The sequence below is a fragment of the Brachypodium distachyon genome, chromosome 1 (assembly GCF_000005505.3).
Source record: "Brachypodium distachyon strain Bd21 chromosome 1, Brachypodium_distachyon_v3.0, whole genome shotgun sequence".
Lineage (NCBI taxonomy): Eukaryota > Viridiplantae > Streptophyta > Magnoliopsida > Poales > Poaceae > Brachypodium > Brachypodium distachyon.
The window spans coordinates 11,110,103-11,132,051 of record NC_016131.3 but is presented as its reverse complement, the minus strand read 5'-3'; the positions used below and the strand labels follow the sequence as shown (position 1 = coordinate 11,132,051).

At 44.6% G+C, this 21,949-nt stretch overlaps 3 protein-coding genes across 4 annotated transcripts; 1 reads left to right on the top strand and 2 right to left on the bottom strand.

The window, feature by feature from the left end:
- Positions 1 to 5,589: 5,589 nt before the first annotated feature.
- On the top strand, positions 5,590 to 7,016 carry LOC100831313 (auxin-responsive protein IAA12). Its single transcript, XM_003562166.4, has 3 exons — positions 5,590 to 5,902; positions 6,030 to 6,428; positions 6,520 to 7,016. The coding sequence occupies exons 1-3, from the start codon at positions 5,703 to 5,705 to the stop codon at positions 6,590 to 6,592; spliced, it is 672 nt and encodes a 223-aa protein (XP_003562214.1). The 5' UTR covers positions 5,590 to 5,702; the 3' UTR covers positions 6,593 to 7,016.
- Positions 7,017 to 8,312: 1,296 nt separating this feature from the next.
- LOC100829773 (protein OSB1, mitochondrial) lies at positions 8,313 to 13,075 on the bottom strand. Of its 2 annotated transcripts, none has more exons than XM_003562162.4 (5): positions 12,674 to 13,075; positions 11,187 to 11,325; positions 10,997 to 11,078; positions 10,082 to 10,239; positions 8,313 to 8,763 (listed from the first exon to the last, which is right to left on the bottom strand). In XM_003562162.4, exons 1-5 carry the CDS (start codon positions 13,021 to 13,023, stop codon positions 8,566 to 8,568), a joined length of 927 nt encoding a protein of 308 aa, XP_003562210.1. In that variant the 5' UTR covers positions 13,024 to 13,075; the 3' UTR covers positions 8,313 to 8,565. The 2 variants fall into 2 exon arrangements, with proteins under 2 accessions (XP_003562210.1, XP_010232401.1); XM_010234099.3 differs by having other exon boundaries at positions 10,082 to 10,188.
- A 728-nt stretch (positions 13,076 to 13,803) lies between these two features.
- LOC100827646 (CBL-interacting protein kinase 7) lies at positions 13,804 to 20,189 on the bottom strand. Its single transcript, XM_003562156.4, has 3 exons — positions 18,774 to 20,189; positions 15,784 to 15,946; positions 13,804 to 14,183 (listed from the first exon to the last, which is right to left on the bottom strand). Exons 1-3 carry the CDS (start codon positions 20,075 to 20,077, stop codon positions 14,040 to 14,042), a joined length of 1,611 nt encoding a protein of 536 aa, XP_003562204.2. The 5' UTR covers positions 20,078 to 20,189; the 3' UTR covers positions 13,804 to 14,039.
- Between the last annotated feature and the right edge of the window lie 1,760 nt (positions 20,190 to 21,949).

The window sequence follows — 21,949 nt, the reverse complement described above, 5'->3', positions numbered from 1 at the left end:
CTACTATGTATAGTTGTATTTGCATAATTATATACTCCCTTTGTTCCAAATGTAAGGCGTATAACTTTTGTTGAATGTCAAAATTTCTAAAGTTTGATCAACCTTGTAACAAAAAAAAAACCAACATCTACGGTATCAGAGGATCATTAGGAGCCATTGTGAAATATATTTATATAATATCTTGGTTTGATATCGTAAAAATTGTCAGTCAACAAATATTGTATGCTCTGCATTTTGGAACTAGAAGTATATCCAATACATAATCACCTTGAAGAAAAGAAAAACTGAGTTTAAAATTTGATTAAATAATCTCGTCCGGTTAATTCCCAAGATTTACCATTACCGTGGTTGCCGCAAATCTTGTTTACTGGAAACAGAACAAGATGCGGTAACCAACACGTTGTTACTACTGGAACACACTGTCAAGGATGGTGCAACTACGTATTGACATTGATCATACATAGCCTGGCGAGGCAGATCAGCTATACATACATACATACATATACATATACATATACATACATATAAATATAGATACACACACACACACACATATATATATATATATATATATATATATATATATATATATATATATATATATATATATATATATATGGCGCCCATATTTTTCGAGGTCGAATTTTGACTAAGGATTAGACCAATTGTATATAGATTATATGTTACAAATTTTATATCGTTGGAAAGGTTTTTGAAATATGAATCCAATGATATAATTTTTGTAACACATAAGTCTCAAATCATTAGTCTAATTGTTGATCAAACCAAAATTTTGTTTTTTGTGAAAGGAGGGAGTATTACTCGTATCCGTGGTAGCACATCGTATTGCATCAGCATCGATCAATCAACACTTACGTATAACAGAAGTCGATCGCTGCACTTGTCAGAATCATATCGCATATGCATGCATGCAGATAACTTGATGGAATCCAAGGAGCCGAGCTCTCTCTGTGGGCGACATCAACAGTATAACACGCCGAACAACAATATTCCAATCAAGGACCCTCTCGAAGCACGCGTACAGTACATGGTTTATTACAAACTCAAGAAGAATCTAAACAGCAAGCATATAAAGTTAGCAGCCTGTTGTGTGCAGGGAACATATGGTATCTCGATTGGGAATAGTCAAATTGCTTCTGCATTGATGCAACCAATCATGCATGCATGTATGGGCCGGCGCCGGCTAGAACACTAGAGCAACGTGACAGACAGGGAATCTGCCGTAGCGCGTTCGTTGAACAGACAAGCTTATCAGCGGATCAAGACTTCAAGAGACAGCTAGGTCGATTACTTGGTTACCACCAAGAATTAAACCGGTAGCTTAGATTCACTGGATTAGATTGGATTGGATTTAGGCTGACAGTAGGCGAAGAAGATACTGAACACATGCATGGAAGCGGCTAGGTGCAAAAACAATCGGGTCAGTTCTCAAGCAAATCCCTCTCATCTCATAATGCACAGTAGCAGTATACAGTACGATGTTTTTTTGACGAAACAGCTGCCACGAGTCATTTGCCAAAGAGGTCGGACTGAGTCCAACTGAAAGGTTACAAGTAAAACACAAAAAATAAAACAACTAGAGCTTGGTGGCAGAGAACGGAGGAGAAAAAAAAACAAGATTAAGGTACATCATCGGACCCTGAGACAAGCACACCTAGACCAATAACTACTAGATGCACGTCAGCGAGCTAGACTTCTGGGCAACAACATCCTTCTTCAATGACACAGAACGTCATTTGCCGGCCCCACTCCATCTTCGCCTCTTTCTAAGCCCTTCCACAAAATAAGAACCACCACCTTCGGATACAGTACGATGTGTCGATGTCTGCAAGAGCATCTCGGCTTCTCAGGACGTAAAGAAAGTGAGCAAGTTAGAGTAGGTAGAAATACTAGGCGACGACCTATATCTTTGGTTCCTTCCATCCATTGGCTAGCTCCGGTCTTGTCCACTAATTCTATGATTCTATCAATCTCCCGATACGTTTGGTACCTTTTGTCTGTGTCATGTTCTTCACGAAATTCTTTTGCTATGTTTTTTTCTTAAGTTGTGCGTCGGTTGATGCAACCATAGTTGTTTTGGTACATGGAGTAGTAGAGAAGTAAGCTAAGAAACCAAGATGCCAGTCATGTTCAGCATTATTTGAAACTGAGGTGATAAACATAGTATTGCTGTAGCTGACTATGTGCATCTGCACCTGGTTGTAGTGCTTATTATGGTTAAAGGCATATTGCCAATATATTTTGCAGTAAGTTTTTCAACCTACTGTTTTACTCTCAAAACATGCATATTGCCAAGTACCAGAATACCACAATACCACATACACAGTTCGTCTAACACACAAAATGGTTAATTATTAATGAGTTGTACTTTAGTCAAAATATAACTTCAAAGCACCTGATAACTTTCAATTTTTGGTTATCCTATTGTAACCGCATTTCACATTCTTTGGGAAATGTGTTTGTCGGACCCAAAAAAGCCCATTATTTTTTGAGTTGAAGGCATGAATGAACTTGTGAACCTCAAATTAGGAAAGATATCTCTGTCCACAAATACTAGGTTCTATTTGTAGAATTAATGTGAAATATCCAATCATCTTTAAAAAAAATCAAATTTCGATCAAAACATTTCGTCCGAGATAAATGGTTATGATTTTTCCGGTTACCGTGTTACCGCAAATCTTACGGTAACCGCAAATCTTGATACCGGGGAAAAATTGGACCCAGTAGCCAAAGGTTTGGCCAGAATAAATAAAATGTACTTCATCCGTCGCATATTAAGTGTCGCAACTTTATTTAGATATGAATTTACCTGCGTAATAAAACACGTCTAAATACATACGTATCTAGACAAAAATGTGACGGAAGGATTATATGAAAAGATCGAGAAATATTATATGGAGATTTGACCCACAGTTCTAGCTCCCTTGCTTCCGAAAGCACCCTTGCATGCACTTTAGCTTTCTAGAACGCCGTAATAATATATGTAAGCACTACACAGGACTCCAAAAGGTCGCCTGCTCCAAGTCCATTGTCCAAGTCCCATCTCGCATGATACGAGCTCGCCCAATCTTCAGGGGGGGACCATTTGGTACCATAAAATAGACTAATTAAGCACCCCACTCAGTTTAGGAATTAGCACAGTTGTGCAGCGTAGACATACTTTGTGTGAAGATTTCGAAACAAACAACTCCCACTAGACATTGTGGGGCACTGACCCAACCAAAAGGAAGCAACAGCAACAAAAGGGATTTGCTGAAGAACAGTATCTCAATTTAGTAGTAAGGCGCGATACGCAGCAGAGGTGTGTCGAGCAGGGACAGAAAAAAAAGGTACTAACCTCTCCTTTTTACTACAACAAAATACTGCTGATTTCATTTCTCGACGGACAAATTATTCTTTTTTATGTAGGGATAACAAGCCTCACAAATTTGTCAGTAAGAATCAACCCAATTGAGGGTCATGGTGTCATGCTTTGTTGGGCTCGTTATACTATTTGACAGATCGCACTAACCGAATTCTCTGTCAAGCCTCTAGACATTTGTAGTAAAACAGATGGAATAGTAGAGGAGATCGAGGATCAGAAAAGCATGCACCTTGTGTTGTCAGGCTTTTACCGGATCGGGAAAGCATCTCCAAATGAGCTGAAATGGGGTTGCGCGTGCAAGCCATAATCTTGCCCGTCAAAAAGTGTATATGCCTTAATCTGTCACCAGGATTCTAGAATTTGGAGCTCACTTTTACGCGCAGGCGCACGCATATCCCAGATTTATCGCCGTCTCCCCTCGCGCACTCTGGCATGATTTAAGAGAATTTTTACGGTACCTTGTACTCCAAGGAGGTACCGGGGAGTACCGATTAAATTTGTCCATTGAGATGGAGGGGTATTATAGACTTTTGCGGTGTATTAGTGGACAGTTTTGTTTAACCTAATGACAATCAATCTGTTAAAGCTGCCGCCGTCGCTGCCGGTACAAATGAATTGGTCATCGCTGGGTTCACAAACAAAGGACAAGTTTTGGTATCCATGAACATGAACAAACAATACACATACTAGAATTGATGTTGTATTGACGCGATTAGAAATCCTAGCGTTTTATCGAACCTAATGACTCTTTGATTTCTGAAAGCTGCTGGCGACGGCGGCATGTCCATCGCCGCCTCCGCGTGAAGGGATCTCGATTAAACACCGTTACCATGCAGTAGTCTGCTATATGAAGATCGATCTGGAATCGCTAACTCTATATAAACTAACAAAATTAAATTTTGTGACGGGCCATTGGATGCTTTATTCAATCTGGTTAGCGCATCAGTAGAACCAACGATCTAGAAGAGAAATCAATCAGGTTAGATCCCCCTAATTTCAAACGGAGGCGTTCTGTTCTCACGAAGAAGACGTACAAAGCACCCATGGTCTGTTGGATTACAGTTTTACCCTCAAAATCAAGGTACTCCCTACCATTTTGTGATGGCACTCCTTAACATCTTCAGTGGAGTACCAATCAACCTTAACCATTGGATTAGAAAGAATGAAGGGTTCATATTTATTTAAGGTTACTGTAAAAGAGCTCTTCAATTATATGCATCAACCTGTAACCGGCAGAAAGTTTCGAGGTTTTACACTGATCTCACCTCACCGGAGTAGTATATGTTGGACCTGCTTAGATAGTGGTACTGTCTTATGGAGTGAAAAGAAGAGAAAGGGGATACGAATAGATATGCAATCGTAAAGCAAGGACGGCGGACAGAGCGCCCATATATCCCGCGATGCACCGCTCTCCGTAACATGATGGGATAGGGCCGAAAGGAAACAGCACCGAATGCGCGAGAGATGCTCCCCGCGCCCCGCCAGTATCTCTCTCATCATGGCGCCTTGTAATCATTCATATGCACACTTGTTCGTTTTCTATACATCATAATCACCAGCCAGCCTCCATTACCATACATCCGGGCTAAAGGTTCCGGGTCTTCAATATATTCGCCCTCGCCATTCGGTCTCAGAAGCTTCTTCCAACCTGACACGTCCAAATGTATGAAGAAGAACCGGGTCGAATTGCTAGGATGAACAAGTGGAAGACCGTACCGTTTGTGGTGGTGGACAACCCGTTAAACATGCCATGTGCCCCACGGAATACAAAAATGATGCCACACCCCCCGAGACCCGGAAAACCGCGTACGCATCCCCAACTAATCAATCAATCAAAACCCTCAATATTTGGATAATACGGGCAGCTAGCTTATTAGCAAGACATAGTATATGCAATTGTGGAGAGTATCGATCGTACAGCCAGGTGAGAAAGATCGATGGGTACAGCCGCCTGCACATGGCCTGCCGCGGGGGATCGATAGATCGGACGGCCCCGGCCGCGCCTCGGGCCGTGGACCGAGGGATCCTGGACGGTCGTGCGCCGCTCGCCCGCTGTCGCCGGCCGGCCCGGCACGCTGCCCCCTAGCCACCCTCACAGCCCAGCCTAGCCACGCCCCCGCCCCTTTGCGCTCCACGAGCCGACGTGTCCGCCTCCATATGTCAGCTCCATGCGCCTGCCCTCCCCGGCCGCCTATAAAACATTGCTCGCCAAACCCCTGCCCTTCGTAGCACTAGCACAACGCAGACGCTTCGATTGATTGTCTTGTCAGATTTCGCATCGATCGAGCTAATTTTTCCTACGTGTATAAGCCTGGAAATGGACGCCGACAGCCTTCTCATGGCGACTGAGCTCAGGCTGGGCCTGCCGGGCACGCTCTCGCAGAAGGCCACAGCCTTCTCGCCGCCGGCCACTCCTAGGGGCAAGAAGCGGGCCGTCGACGCCTTCGAGGACACCACCGCCGAGGAAGCCCACGACGGCAAGGCCCATGACGTCGAGGCCGCACCGCCGGTCGCCAAGTGAGTTTACTAGCTACTCCCGGTCCCTTTTAGCTCGAGCCTTCAGGGCTCAGGCTAGATCACACATCTTCTTCAGAAACGCATGCATGGACAGGGTTCTTACATGTTTCGTCTGAACTCTTTTCAGGGCGCAAGTGGTAGGATGGCCACCGGTGAGGTCCTACAGGAAGAGCTGCTTCCAGGCAGCAGCAGCAGCAGCGAGCAAGAGCAAGGCCAAGAAAGCCGAAGAGGCCAACAACAGCAGCAACACGCAGTCTCCAGCTGCGGCGCCTGCAGCTGCAGCAGCGGTGGCAAGCACCAATAACGGCTCCTTCGTCAAAGTCAGCATGGACGGAGCGCCCTACCTGAGGAAGATCGACCTCAAGATGTACAAGGGCTACAGGGAGCTCAGGGAGGCCCTGGAGGCCATGTTCGTCTGCTTCTCAGGCGCCGACGGCGCCAGTCCCAACGCCAACCCGGCCGAGTACGCCATCACCTACGAGGACAAGGACGGCGACCTCATGCTTGTCGGAGATGTGCCCTTCGAGTAAGTGTTCATTACTCTCATAAATCCATCTTTACATTTTGTGAAAGTATATGCAGTGTGACTTACCATCTTTGATCTTGTGTGTTTGCAGTATGTTCAGTGGTACCTGCAAGAAGTTGAGGATCATCAAGAGATCTGAAGCCACAGGCCTCGGATCCAAATGAAGACACGTTTGAGATCGGAGCAAGATGATGATATCATGAGTTCTTCTTTTTTTCTTCTTTCTTTTCTGGTTTATACTTTTTGTTCTTCGATCTGGGTTCGATCCCCAAGCCAAAGGAGATGAGCTTGGTGCATCAGAGTGCGCACATGGATGTGTGCCTTTGTTTGGGTCCTTAAAAGTAGGCCTTTTTTTAGAAGCACAAAGGAGATGTGGAGATTTGGGTTAAACTCTCCATGTGTTTGTACAAACGAAACAGTTATATTAATTGTTCATTACTTATGATCCTGCATGATGCTACAAGGGAGGGAAGAAGAAGTGGCTTCTTTCCCTTGGATTCCCCCACGGCTTTGCTTTTGTATTCAGTTGTCAAGTCTCTGTATCATCAATCTTTTCCTATTAATGTTGTTGGTTTGTTTGTGAGGGTATCAGTTGCTTCTCCATTCTTCAAGTCCGAGGCTGATAATTCAAGAACAAAATCTTTTAGGCGTATTGAAATTTCAAAGCGATATCTGCAAAAAAATCATGCATTTCGACTGCGTTCAGATCTGGTCTCCAACTACATGCTATGACCAAGAAAGAACGGAAATAAATTAAGATGCAGGCAAAGTTTGCTTACATGTCCTCGGGAATCATTCTCATAGAGTTCATAGGGATTTTTTTTCCTTCTCATTTATAGCATCAGGAACCGCAAGATTTTTTCTTATGGAGTTAAAAATAAAATAATCATTTAGTCCACTCTACTGGAAAAAATTATGCGGATCATGAACTCCTATGATGTAATCAAACACAGCTGGTGCCAATTTCAATTGTTTCCGCTTTGAATTCAAGAGGGGTATACCATAGCAATCCTACAATTTTTCCTTTTACTGCGTTTTGAAGTTCCGTGAAAGGAAAAGACCCTTAGTTAACTTCGCAGCACAGAGAAAGGCCAACTAGTCCTCTTGTGCGAATCTTCAGCCCATGTTCCAGACCAAATTGACTTGAGACGAAAGCACGAAGGGAGATATAACTTACCATGTGCCGCCAAGATTAAAATCTGAGATCACGGGATCTCATGGCTGATCAGTGGATCCAATGTCAATTCTCGGTAGCTCAGTCAAACGAGAGAAATAAATTCACCAAGACTGGTCAAAGCAAGGCAACACACAGAGCCCATACAGGGAGAGACCTGCATCGTGTTGTCAACACATGCCACGGTCGATATATGGGCGGACAGCATGCATGTGGTGCACATGAGCTCTTGATCCAAGCAGCCTGCACTGGCATCAATTAATCAAGGCGAGGACTTTATCCACCTCTCAAAACGAAAATCTGAGAGTATTATCGTTTGCAATAATCTCAAAGACATAACTGGAATTCTTAGACTCCTGTGCCTTCTGGGATGGTGCGGTCGTTTGGTTGCCGTAGCAGATGGTGTTTACAGGAACGGTAGGTAGAATAGCCTGGACGGGTTTTATGTGCCAATTCATGTGAGAACAGGTCCAACTAGAGGAGCATCAAAGATTCAACCTACATATTAGTTGCTGGTCGATGTGTGCCCCTCAACAGTGAGATGTCTCCCAAATCACGATGCATGTCTCCAGATTTGTAGTGCACATGCCCTTGCACGTATGAACCGCAAATCTATATTAGTCAGTTAGTCACAGCACATACAAACGTATGTTTGCATCATCTGGGTTAAGGAGCATATCCGTACGTGGCTTATCAGACGAGACACTTGACTGATGGAACGCCACAACAGATGTACCATTTCTCACATAATAGAGCTTCTAATACATTGGCAAGTCTGCAATTTGTCATTACTATCGACATAGAACCGATGGCCGTGCGCATCACTGATAAGCTTCCAGGGCCTACCTATGTACAACAAAACTGAGGCAGCATGGGGCACGCTTGCTACATGATACTGATACATCGTGGAGCTAGATAATTGGGACTGGGTCACTAAGAAGCTTCGCCCTCAGTAGGGGAGACTTAGGTGTTGGCGTCAGATGTCATGAAGTCATCAGCATACATAAAGGAGACTGGTTTTCTCTCCCTGTCTTGCAGGGAACCCATTCTCGAGTCCAAAACTGCCAACTGAGAGATGACCCAGTTAGGATTGTTCCTCCCATCAACCCACAATGCTTCACCCGTGCTCTTATGCTTAAAGTCTGGATATCTTGGGTTCTTCTGTTGACACGTACAAGGCCAGTCAGTCACCATTATATGGATTAGAAGGGGTATTACGGTCATAAACCTTATGAAATTAAGATAATCAAAGCAATCTCCAGGACATATTTCTTAAAACAAGTATGATGGCCAAATCATTGATGCAAACAAATATATACAAGAATAAATGCAGCCAACTGATAAAGCTTGCGGGGACCGGGAAGGTTATCACGAAATTCACAACCTAACACAATGTGGATGGACCTAACATTATGAATCTTTCTGCAAGTTATTATGACGCAAAGTAAAAGAAAGTAGCTCGTACTGGAGATTAGTTGTATACCGGAACCAAACAACAAAAATAATTGCTATATACGAACCAACTTGATTTGGCCATTGAATAAATATGATTTTTCCCCAAAAAATGGTGAACTAGTTGTCAATTTAGTCCACCTCCAGAAGATTTCAGTCTCAAATCTACAAATGCTGACAAGATGCAGAAGATAATTCCTTGAGCTGTTCGTAAAAGAAAACCTTGAAAACTAATAAATTAATAAATGCAAGTACATAGAGACGAAAAGGAGAGCATTGACTATGCACACAAAGTTTCTGCTATTTTGTTATATTCCTGATGTCATTTTTGTTTTAGCTTCAAAATTTCAAGGGCACAACACTTTCTAGAATCTAGATTACCTCCTGACTCTTGTTTTTGAATTAGTGCCCCAACCCTAGTGGCATACATGCCCCCACTACATAATATGGCCTTTTTTGTTTTAAAAATCCAAGAGTGATTTTCACACACAGCATGTAACACTGAACCATTAAAATTCAATTGCACAACTCAAGCAGCAATATTGCCACTGTACTTATGTAGACTAAGTTGGCACATTTATATAATTTTAGAAGCTAGATGTAAGGTGTGCAAAACCCTGCGGAGGGCGGTAGGGCACTCTTCCCTAATTTTGGAATCCATGTGAATTCTCTCTTTCCAAAGCACCAAACACGAGCCTTTTGACAGAAATAGGAAATAACGTAGAAGAAAGTTCTTTATTTTATTTTTCCCAACTACATTTGATGCCTTTATCATTTCAATTCTCAACTTTGGCTATCCAGTACCCCTCTATGGCTCTCTACTACTTTCAGCTTTTCTTAAGTGGTTCCAGATGTCCGGCAGTGTGTTCCATGTTTTCCCCCAGTTTATTTGCCACTATCATAAAATGCATAGGTGGTTTACATATAAAGACAGAAGTTAATGCAAAGAAAATAAGAATTGATCATACATCTGAAAGACTGAAATTTTAAATGACCCAAAAAGAATACGAGAAAGAGCGTATGTAACCTTATTTTGCCTGTTATCCCACCAGTCAAGAGGATTAGCGAAGAATGCTTGCCACAGTGCCTCAGTTGAACGAGAGGAGGAACTGAGGAAATCCCCATTCTTATTCTCTGTTGATCCAGAGGTAGAATCATTATCGACATAATATCCATGCTTTCCACCTTTCATTAACAACAAAATGTCAAACTTTCATTTTGTTTCAACAATATTTTCTTATATCAATCTAGCACCAAATCATGTGTATGATCGTCTCTTTAAGAGTTAAAACCACGCAACACAAATAGAGTGGAGAAGTAAGTTGTACCCAAAACGCCGAGTGCAAAATCTATAAAACATGAAGAAATTAAGGGTGAAACTGTGCAACAATCAATTGCATTTGAAAGAGTACTCGAGGAATAAAAGGAGTATGAGGATTGCACAGGTTCTGTGCTATTTCTTCTTATTTTGAGGGAATTTATGTGCTATTTCTTTCCCTCAAAGAAAAGGAGTATTTATCTTTTGTTGCAATTTTGTAACTATAAGCCAGGATAAATTTTTCTACATAAGCTAACATCTAACAGCCTTTTCTCAATACTTTAAAAGTATCTATCTTGCAAAAAATGCCTAGAATATTTTTTAAAGCTTTCAAAAGCATGAAGTCAAATAGATAACTTAAATAGGGGGACTTATCACAAGTGTCTTTGAAGGCAAAAGACCAATAGCCAAGCTCCAAAATGGTTACATGTTGAACATGATAGTTTGAAGGCAAAGTGAGCAATGTAAACTGTAACCATTAACTGTACTACTGTACAAACGGAAGTAAATATCGCAAACATACAAATAAGTATCCATATGACAGAAGTATAAACAGGTAATAAGAGAAACAGTAGTTCTATGATACAAACCGATATCAGCAAGTCAGTGGACTTAGATACATACCTTGGGTATTCTGGTTTGACTCTGATTCATATAACCGCACAGGTTGGAAGGACTCGATGAAATTCAACTGTTGAACAACAACCTGAAAAATATATGATACTGTTGATAATCACGAGAAAGAGGGAAGATGGAAAAAAGCGTGAAAAGAAAATCATGGTAACCCAAATATAAATATTAGCAGAGATGGGACCTTGTAGTAAACTTGCCGCTTTTCAGGCCCTTCATCAACAGTATCTGATACAAGCCGTCCAGAAACAAATATTCGGTCTCCCTGTTTCACATGCTCGGAGGCCATAACAGCCAAGTCATCCCAAAATGCTAGGGTTACCCTGCAAACCACCACTCCATTAAATGCTTCATAAATTTCAGTAATATTAATAATTTAATGGACCATAATCTCAACCGTTATTTATGGTGTGATGAACAGATAATATATGCACAACTTACATAGCAACAAAGGGGTGTAGTCCAATTTATGCTTACACGATGATATACAGTTTTGTTTTTTGGATTAGCGAAATGATTACTCAAAGGGAACATCATTATTGATTACTTCTTCATATAAAGCTGTGTCTCAGGCTTACAATGTATAATATCCAGAAAAGAAATAAAATCGATTTGGGCCTGGCCCAAAGAAGCCCCACGCAGAAATAATACGATCAATCAGCAGCAGCATGTTCTACATGGCCTCCCAGCTGCAGTCTCGTCTCCCATATTCGAGTCTTTCCCCAGTCGTGGACTTGCCATAACACGGTGCAGCAGTGGGCATCGTCACTTGGAGAGAGGAAATTGGAGGTAGGCGGCTGACAGGGCTTTGGCGGGCGACAGCAGGGCAGACCGTTGCACTGTGCAATCTAGCTATCCAAAGCGACTGGCCACCGAGGAAGGAGCGACGGGCGATAGGCGTGTCTTCCCGCTTCCTTTCCTCTATAGGTGATAGAACCTTGCCCATTTCTCAGTGATACTGAATGCTTTTTAGTTTTTTATATGTTTGTAAACAATATTTAGTCAATCTAAAAAACATTATTTAATTTACACTAGAAATTGATGCCAGATTCACCCCTAACGTGCTTATAAATCTATTTATATTGTAGTTCTGGTAAATTCTATACATATACATTGCTATGTTATATTTGAGCTGTTGCAAAAAAAAAATCTAGTTAGTCACAGAGGAAACAAAGGCCAGATTAAGCACTTTGGTTTAAGCAAGTTATTTATTGTTTCACGAAGGAAAAGAGAGTTCTGGAAATCTGACAATTCCAACTTGAACTGCCTAACTCAGTTCAGCCTATTCCATGGAGTACATTTAAATTTATGCTTCACAGATATGATATTTTCTGGACATTAATAATAGCAAGCCTTATTTCCCCCTTTTTTCAGAACTTTTAGCCCCGGTTAGTAGTTTGAAGCTTTCTTGCTCCCAAAGTCCCTTTTGAAACGGAGGCATCACTATTGCAATGAAAGTTAGATAGCACATGTTTATACTATTAAATATTAGTAATTTGTAACATCTCCATATTCACATGAGCAGCAAATTGACAACTAGCTGTACCACATGTCTACGGAACTTCCCGTCCTATCATTGCAGAACATTTTACCGACTACAACAAGGGAAGAAGGAAGCTGACGCACAAAAGGAATTACGAGCTAGCACGGCTCAGCCAATACTGAAATTACCATGTGGTCTCGGTGGCCGACTTCCAGACGGCAATGCGCCCCCGCGCGACGGAGGCGCCGCTGGGCAGCTGCCGCAGCTCCACGTCGGTTCCCACCGTCCCTATCAGACGCACCGAGTTGGACAAGTCCTTGCTCCACGGGATCTCATCCGGCCGCGGCGTCGTCGGAGGAGCCGGCTGCGCCGCGGCAGCTTCGCCGTACGCAGCAGAGCAGCGGAGGGGGCCGCTTCGTGGAAGCAGAGGTGACAAGCGGAGAAGGAAGGAGCTGAAGAGGCGGCGGCCGTGTATGGAGCTTGGGCTCAGGGTAGGGTTTAGGGTTTTGAGAGGGGAGGCGACGGCAGGGAGAGCCATGGTGATATTTTCAGCTTTTGCCTTCTTCCTTTCCCTCTCGAGTGTGGCCTCGCGAATTTATTTTCTTTTGCTGTGGGCCGAAAGACGGGCGTCTACAGTAGCTGCTCAACGGCAACACTTCCCAGTCCCAGAGACCCAGACCACTACAGGATGGTCTCTCTTGCGATCTTTTTGCCCCAAAGCCACCGCCTCTTTTGCCTCAATTAGATATGTGTAATGTTTCACACATATCAGTTCCATCATACTCCTTCCATTTCACAAAGAATGGCGCCCACGTTTTTCGAGGTTGAACTTTGACTAATGATTAGACCAATTGTATGTAGATTATATGTTACAAATTTAATATTGTTGGAAAGGTTTTTGAAATACGAATCCAATGATATAATTTTTGTAACACATAAGCCTCAAATCATTAGTCTAATTGTCGATCAAAGCAAAATCTTGAAATGCGTGCGTGCCATTCTTTGTGAAATGGAGGGAGTATGTCATTAAGGTTTTGCAAAAGATTTTTTTTTCTGAAATGTTATTATTGTTTCATTACGAATTTTATTTAAATTTCAATAAGATTTAGTGCAGTTTCAAAAAAATAATCATTGATATTTTATATTAGCTGTGGTTCAATTCCAACATAACTTAGGCTGATGCCCGTCTAGGACATTGTTTTTCCTCCTACCTTGTAGTGTCTCGATTAGAATCAGACTGTCCGGACTGGTACATCGTCCGCAGAAATCCAACTGAAGTAGCATAGCGTATAAGTCAGCACATCCAAACATTGCAAGATTTGCATCAGCCACACTTCTTGACTGCAGTAAGGTTGTCCAAATTGATGCACACGATCAGCCTCATGCATTAAGAACATGGTATTTCCAGACATTTTTTCCTGGGTACAAATAATATCGCTATATAGCCTGCAAGAACATCAAAAACAGGGTACAATGTGCCGCCAGTCAAAAGAAACGCATCAAACAGTTTTACATACTACACAATTCTTCTAGCTCGTGACCCTCAGGCAGTCCTCATGCGCTTTCTTTACTACCAGATGATTCTAGCCCTTTTTGCTCTTCACCGTCGCTGCTAACCGCCGTGGGGGTCGCAGGCGGAGGCTGGTCGCCACCATCTTCTGGTTCTTTCTTCAGCTCCGATTCAAATTCCTTGGCTGCCTGAGAATGGATTTACGTGAACAGGTCAGGAAACAAATCATACAATGGAGAAAGAATGGTTTGCCTACAAACTACGAAGACTATAATAATAGTGTGACTTCAGAGAGCATAACAAACAAGAGTACACACTGCACAGTTGGCCAGCTATTGCAAGTCCTTCTTGAAATCAAAGAAGATTAACCATCCACTGCAAATGATAATGTGCCTTCAATCGTATCAGGATCTTAAACAAGTAATGCTAATGCGTAAAGCTAGTTTTATTGCAGATGACATTTTTCTCACCATTACAGATTTTATGTAAGCCTTCGGAGATGATTAGAGCAATTGTATTTTTTTTATATAGCAATTTAACAAAGCCCACCAATACCGTGCACACTAATGGATGGCCCTACATATTGTTGGTTCACATTTCATATTATGTTTCTGAACGTCTTCGTAAAAACAAGATTTAAGCAAATTGGCCAAAGTTTTTTTTTAATAAAGGGAGGTGTGACTTCTGACCTCTGCATTAGCAAATTGGCCAAGGTGAACTTGTAGCTAAGAGTTAATTCAAGTGCACCAAAGTATGAACAAGTGACCAAAGTATATAGCTCTATAAGCAGATATACTCTGTCATCTTGAGAATTGACAGTGTGACTGTTTGTTCTACTGCTGTGGATTTCATAAGAAACATAATTTCACTATCTTAATCATTGTGAACATAATTGGTAGCAAACTGGTTTATGTCACGATAAGCTAACTATATTAGAAAGAGAAGAACCTGTATTTCATTATCTCTATCATTCACAATAAATTGCACGGGTAAGAGCGCACAAGAATAGATTGTATTTGGACTCTTATATGTCCACATAAACAACCGCATCACAATGGGATCGCGTAAACACAAAATCTAAAATGACAAAATTCCCATCCCGAGATCCTTCTAGTTCCCGTGGATGCGCAAAACTGCAAACAAGAGCTACAAGATTTTCCAACCCTTATACCCAGACTCATTTATTCCTCTGGATCAAAAGCCACTTGCAGACGTGCTGCCTTAGCAAAAACATAAGCTAAAACAAAATAAGAAATGGAGCGCACATAAATAATCTAGGGATGCAAGCGGGATCGTATGTCCCGCTTCTAGTTCAATTACCTACCTAGACCTCACTTTGAGCAAAATCTTGAACTAACAAGTCTCTAATGGCCTAGAAGCAGGACATAATCGGGATCCCGTTTGCATTCCTAAAACAATCCAATATTAGCCTCTGCGTATTCGGAGGCACCTTTCGCATCATAATAGTGTGTACTGGCATAAGTCTTTCTTCTAACTTCTAAGTACTGCTATATCACGACGCACAGTGCACTAATGAATGACCTAAACTTTACGACATCATTCAAGTGGCACTGTAATAAATTCACTACTCTTTAACACTAATAATTTTCTCAAAATTTTCGAAGTTGTACCAAAATTTTGTGCTAGCATACCAAATTTTGTGCCTGCTGAGCAAGTTGCGGAGAATCAGTCCTAAAGTTTACCATGACTGGCGACACAGCAGATACTAACGACTCCTAATTGCCCACAACTACAGCACCACCCCGACTTAGGCTTGTGACTCCGAACCTGCTGGAAGCTCTTGACGGTCTTGCCGACGCTGCGACCGATCTCCGGGAGCTGCTTGGGCCCGAACAACAGCGCCGCGACGCCGGCGATGACGACCATCTCCGGCACGCCGAGACCGAACAGGCACTTACACCCGAGCGCGCCTCCCCCCGCGCCCGCCCGCCTCGGCCGTGCGGCCACCGCGGCGGAAGCCGCCGCCACCGCGAGCCCGCTGCCCGCGGCGAAGGAGGACGCCCTCGAGGAGAGCCCTGCGGCGGCGAGGTGCGCCCGGTACGCCGTCTTCCTCGGCGGCGGTGGCGCTAGGAAGGAGGAGTAGGTCGCGACTGGAGCAATCCCCATGGCTGCTGCTCGCTCGGTCTAGCCGGAGAGTGATAGGAAATGGGATTCGCGAAGATTTTTTTTTGATCGGATAGCGTTTTATGGTTTCCGTTTTACGACATGTTTCTCTCGTGTGATATCTCGCGGCCCATATCGGATCCAGTAGTCCGCCCATCTACTCTTTGGCCCAAACAAAAAGGCATTGGGCTTTGTTCTTACAATTCCACGCCTACGTAGAAAGTTTCCGCCCAGAATAAGGAACACTGTGATTCTTGGACTTCACGAAGTCCGCGCCGGTCAACCCTTCCTATATGACCGAATGCGTCTTTTTGCCGATTTGAAGAGAGCTAACCACGTTTTGCTGTGTGATCTGTTGTTACATGTTGTTCAGATAGTAGTAAGCATGTTCATCGGTACGGGGTAGTAATGTGCAGCACTGATAATTTTTAGTAAGAAGTACTCCGTGAATGGGTCGTAGAAAGCACAACTTTTTTTTGTAGAAAGCATAACCGACTGACGTTTTAGTCCAGAATGCTTATCCCTATTTAGAATCCAACATGCCTGGAATTGTTCTTCCGTGATTATGACTACTCATCTTTTTGCACTTTTTTGGTCATTATGGTGATCCCGTTTCTTCCTCAGATTCGGTGAGAGGTTCAGAAAGCTGGGTACAGAAACTACATTGCAATCAAGGAGATGATGGAAGCAAAGTACAACAGGCCCTGGGCCAATACCAAGGGGGTAGATCTTTGTTCCTCTCTCGCAGTGCTTGAACCTATGTATGTTGGATACTATGTCTTGGCAGGATGAAATGTGATCATCAAAGTCGGCAAGCTTTGGCCTGAAGGATTTTCACAAAAGATTGCATTGACATTCTGATCTTGTCCGCAAATTCTTGTGTGTTTGTTCCTTGTGGAATTTAGGAAGTCCCATGGCATTCTAATCTTGTGTTGCAAATGCAAAATGGACCACGGTAAGCTCAATTACAGACGTGCAAGAATGTTCTCATAATTATTCCCTCGTGTTTTTGTACAGATTACTTATCTGCATCCTACACCACTATCCTCTCTTCTTTTTCCTGCTGAGCTACTGAGAAAAGATGAAAATAACACCAGATTTTTCTTGGTGTCTCTTTGCATTGTCTGTCGATGCAGAACTGGCTACCGAGAGTCAAACACCATATGTTTATTTGCACCTGTTTAGATTGGTCATGCTGTTCCATTGCACCTATTTTCTTCTCATGGTCGCAGGCCGGCATAGTTAATATTATTACCTGAACCATTTTCTCCAATTTCAGATCAACGAGGTTAGAATGGAGAACTTGTAGTAGCTATCCGTCCCATTCACATGTTACCTAATTAACTAGGAGATTGATATGCTAGGCATGCAAGTTACTGCTTAGTTTTGTCACTATGCTACTGGCAAGGTCCTTCCCTGATACCCGTGTCAAGGTCACTCTAGCTCCTCCTTTTCGCCCTCTAGATCCTGACCCAATACCCTCTTGGATCCGTTTCGTCGACATCGATCTAACCTGCACATCAAGTACTTAATTACTACTGGTTGATAGGCTTTCTGAATTTATTTTGGCTTTGCCTTCGATACTGGCAACAAGTTTACCATGCATCCATGAGATCTATGCTCTTGAAAATCAGGAGTTTGTGAAAATGAACAGGTGAATACTATGATGCATGCTAATCACTTGTCAGCACCTCACAAAATAGGATCATGTAAGCCTTATTTTATACTCCGTAGAAAATGTATCACTCTATGCACTATGTTAAGATGTTGGTTATTGTAATCAATTGCTTCTGTTTGACCGCGACTTCCACTACTTTACCAAGATGTTTACTCGTAGATCGGGTCCATCTGCCTGCCGACCTTCTGCGTCATGAATAGTACTTATGGCATATTCTTCAGCAAAGCATTCATCATTAGCACTTCACTTTGATGGATGGGAATGATTCCAAATATGGACAGTAATCATGTACCCACTGCAGGCCAGGCATGACGGAACTACGTTGCGAAGACACAATGAGACAAAGATTAGGTTTCAAAGAAATATGTGAGGCAGAAAAGAAGGACACCGATAGATTGTTGAGACATTACTCAGCAAATTCATCCCTTCATCTTATATTCTAATCGTAACAACATAATAGTGCATTCAGTGTTATCCAGCTATATATGCACGATAGCTAGTTGTCAGCAAAGGTGCTATTGTCAAGGTAGGTAACAATTGCAGCTTACCAGTTGGATGGAAAGGTTCAGTAGTTACCAGGAAGAAGATGACAGAGCATAGTGCCGAATGTTTTTGGGTGTTGTATTTCACTTGGAGAGTATTTGCGAATCATAAAGAGTTGATGATCTTTACTGCGATTCCACGTCCCTTACTTGTGCAGAGCTGCCACGAATATTATTGACATGTGCATATACAGAAGCACTCTCTGTATTACTGACTACCATATGCATTATCATCAGATTCAAGCCAGTTTCAAGCTAGCATCACAAACAAATCAAGATTCATCCAACAAACAGTCTAATCACAAGCATCAAAATTAGATTAAATGGGTTAACAATCTACCCCAATCTGACAAAATGCCACTGCACAGAGTCCTAATTAACCCTGTGGCATGATTCCATACATACAGCCAGCCCCCAACTTGGCACCTTGTCACAATTCCTCGCAACCGTGCCACGCCATGACTACGTCGCCCCCTAGCTCCGTCCTAAGCTCGTCCCATCCGAACGCCTGGACTTCGTCATCATCGCCGGCCTCAAGCCTCAGCTCGACGAGCATCAGAGGGGGCGCCACCTCTGACATCTCCATGGACATGGCCACGAGCCCCGACAAGCCGCCTAGCGGCAGGCGCTCTACTCCCTTCTTCCCCACCATGAAGTACCCGAGCTTCGCCCCCGATTGCCCGAGCCGCTCAACGATCTGCTCGGGCGACGCCGTCGTCATGAACCTCTTCTCCCGGCTCCGCCGGTTCTCGCCGAAGAGTCCAGACAGGTCGAGCCCCGGCGACATGGATATGATGTCGAAAGCGTTGAGCGCCGGCGGGGCCTGGAACAGGAGGTCCCGCTCTGGCGCGCCGCCGAGGAGGCTGCCGAGCTGCGAGTCGAGGCTGAGGGAGCGCTTGAACCACGGGTGGCTGGAGAGCTCGGCGACGGTGAGGCGCGTGGCCGGGTTCGGGTCGAGCAGGCGGCCCACGAGGCGGCGCGCCGGCTGCGACACCCAGCCCGGGACCACGTAGTCGCGGCGGTGCGCCTTCCTGCACATGTCGACGATGTTGGAGTCGTCGAAGGGCAGGTGCCCCGCGAGGAGGACGAAGAGGATGACGCCGCAGGACCAGGCGTCGGCCTTGACCCCGTCGTAGGCCTTGCGGCGGAGCACCTCGGGCGCCGCGAAGGCGGGCGTCCCGCAGGCCGTGTGCAGGCGCCCGTCGTCGCGGCGCGATTCCGGGACCGCGGCGAGGCCGAAGTCGCAGACCTTGAGGTTCCCTTCGGCGTCGAGGAGCACGTTCTGGGGCTTGACGTCGCGGTGGGAGACGCCGCGCGCGTGGCAGTAGATGAGCGCCGAGGCGAGCTGGAGGAAGACGCGCCGGGCGGCGTGCTCCGGGAGGCGGCGCGAAGGGAGGGATGCGAGCCTGGAGAGGAGGTCGCCCCCCGTGGCCAGCTCCATGACGAGGTACACCTTGGACCGCGTGGCGAGAACCTCGTGGAGGCGGAGCACGTTGGGGTGCCGGAGCCGGCGCATGGCGGCCACCTCACCCAGCACGCGCGCCTCGTCCATGCCGGTCGCGGCGAGCCCGGGCTTGTCGAGCACCTTCACGGCCACGGAATCGCCGCCGGCCAGGCAGCGCGCGTGGTAAACCTTGGCGAAGGTGCCGCGGCCCAGGAGGCGGCCCAGCTCGTACTTCCCCAGCAGCGGCGCGCCGTGCTTGCTGTCGGACTTGTTGTTGCTCTTGGCGACGGCCATGGCGGCGGCGACACCAAGGCAATCGAGAGGCAGATCCGCCTCTTAATTTCCTCCTCCAGGTATGGGTTTGATTCCGCGGTGCTGGTGTTGTTTACAGGGGGCTTGTATTTAAGGGGCGGCCGTGATTGGGCTTGGCACGTTGTTTGTGTATCTGCCGGCTCCACTGGGTCTCTATGTTTTTGTCTCTAGCGTTTGTATTCCTACGGTTACGGTTATTATTGCAGCGTAGAAATCGCATATCCCATCTATTCTACGGTCAGTAGATAACCACTGGCAGATCTGAAATTCACCTGTCACCGTGACGGCCGAGGTTTCATAAATGGATACTGCATTTGTTTACATGCTAAAAATATCCGAAAATTGTACAGCTAAACTCCCGCATGCTTTGCCAAATTCCATCTTCTGCTTCTCTTTATTTGTTAAAGATATTATTTACAGTATGCATCTTACTCTTGAATTCAACTCACCAGTTTAAACAAACAACTTTCCTGGGCATCATACTAAATATACTCCGTATCACTCTTCAAATCGGTGCCTGTACCTATGAAAAACTCGTGCAAAGTTTGACCTGTAAAAAGCATGGACCGTACGGGGCCTGTGCATTTGTTGGTTTGTGCCCTGTGACGTGCAGTGGTGCACAGATCATCTTGCTCCCGGCCCCTGATATTTCCGAGGGCCAAGAATTAGGCACGACATCAGCCATCAGCGGCGCCTATACAGAAGTTAATTTCGTAGTTGGGTGACTTGGGTCCCAGAAAGTACTGGGAGGGAACCATATTCGACCGTGAACGGCTAAGCTGGGTTTTGCATAACTGGATCTAGCTTTACTTGCCACTCGAGGACGCGGGGACGAATGGCCGCAGAAATATCAGGAGATCTCGACCCAGCGGCCCGCAGCTTTTTCGCGAAAGGAGAAGGAAAAATCTGCGGCCGCGTATGGGATGGTCGCGCGGCTGGCTCCAGTCGGGATCTAGCGTCACAGCCTAGCGTACTCCAGAGGTCAACAGCGGCGGTGTTCCCGTCCCCGGTGGCAGCCGGAAGCTTCAGGATTGGAACAGGGCTGGCCTAGCTTTATCCAGCCAACCTAGGCGTAGATATTCGTACGTGTGTTTCACGATTTTTTCTACGACGCCGTTATCTTCTGGTATTTTTCCAGAAAACCGGCAGAAGAACTGCCTGAAAAAATAGATATTTTCAACGAGGCTTGAAACAAGGGCCAAGCCACAGGCTCTGCATTAGGCTGGCGATATTAGCCGTACTTTTTAAAATGCTGCTCCCTCCATTCCGTAATTCTTGCCTTCAATTCGCACAAAAATGGATGTATCTATTCCTAAAGAATGTCTAGATACATGTAATATTTCGACAAAAATTATGAAACGGAAGGAGTAGTACAAAGAGTTGAGGAGTCATGTAGCCTTCGGAGCCAGGAAAATAATATATGGAGGGTTAGAATAGAAGGATGATTTATTGGCGATGACTAAAGCATAAGAATATGAAACTCATATGATGAAATTGCAAAAATTATACAAGGAGTTAAATAGAAATACGAAATCATTGTGGGGGGGGGGGGGGGGGGGGGGGCTAGGGCCAGGGCTGGCCTGGTCCCTGCCTTCGCCCCTGTGTATCCATCAAGCTAGATTCGTCATTTCCCGGTATGTTTTTCTCATCTCATACTGGTTTCCTAAACCGCACTGTGATTTTGGGTCATTGACACATCGACACACCGGCTGTGTGGACCCTACCGGCCAGTGATTCGAAGTCACTGAATAGTACATTAGAAAATCCCTCCCGGATGGGTGTCAGCATGGACAATTTACATCATAAAATTATGCTCCTGTGAGGGTCATATCGTATTTGCGAGCAACACGCATG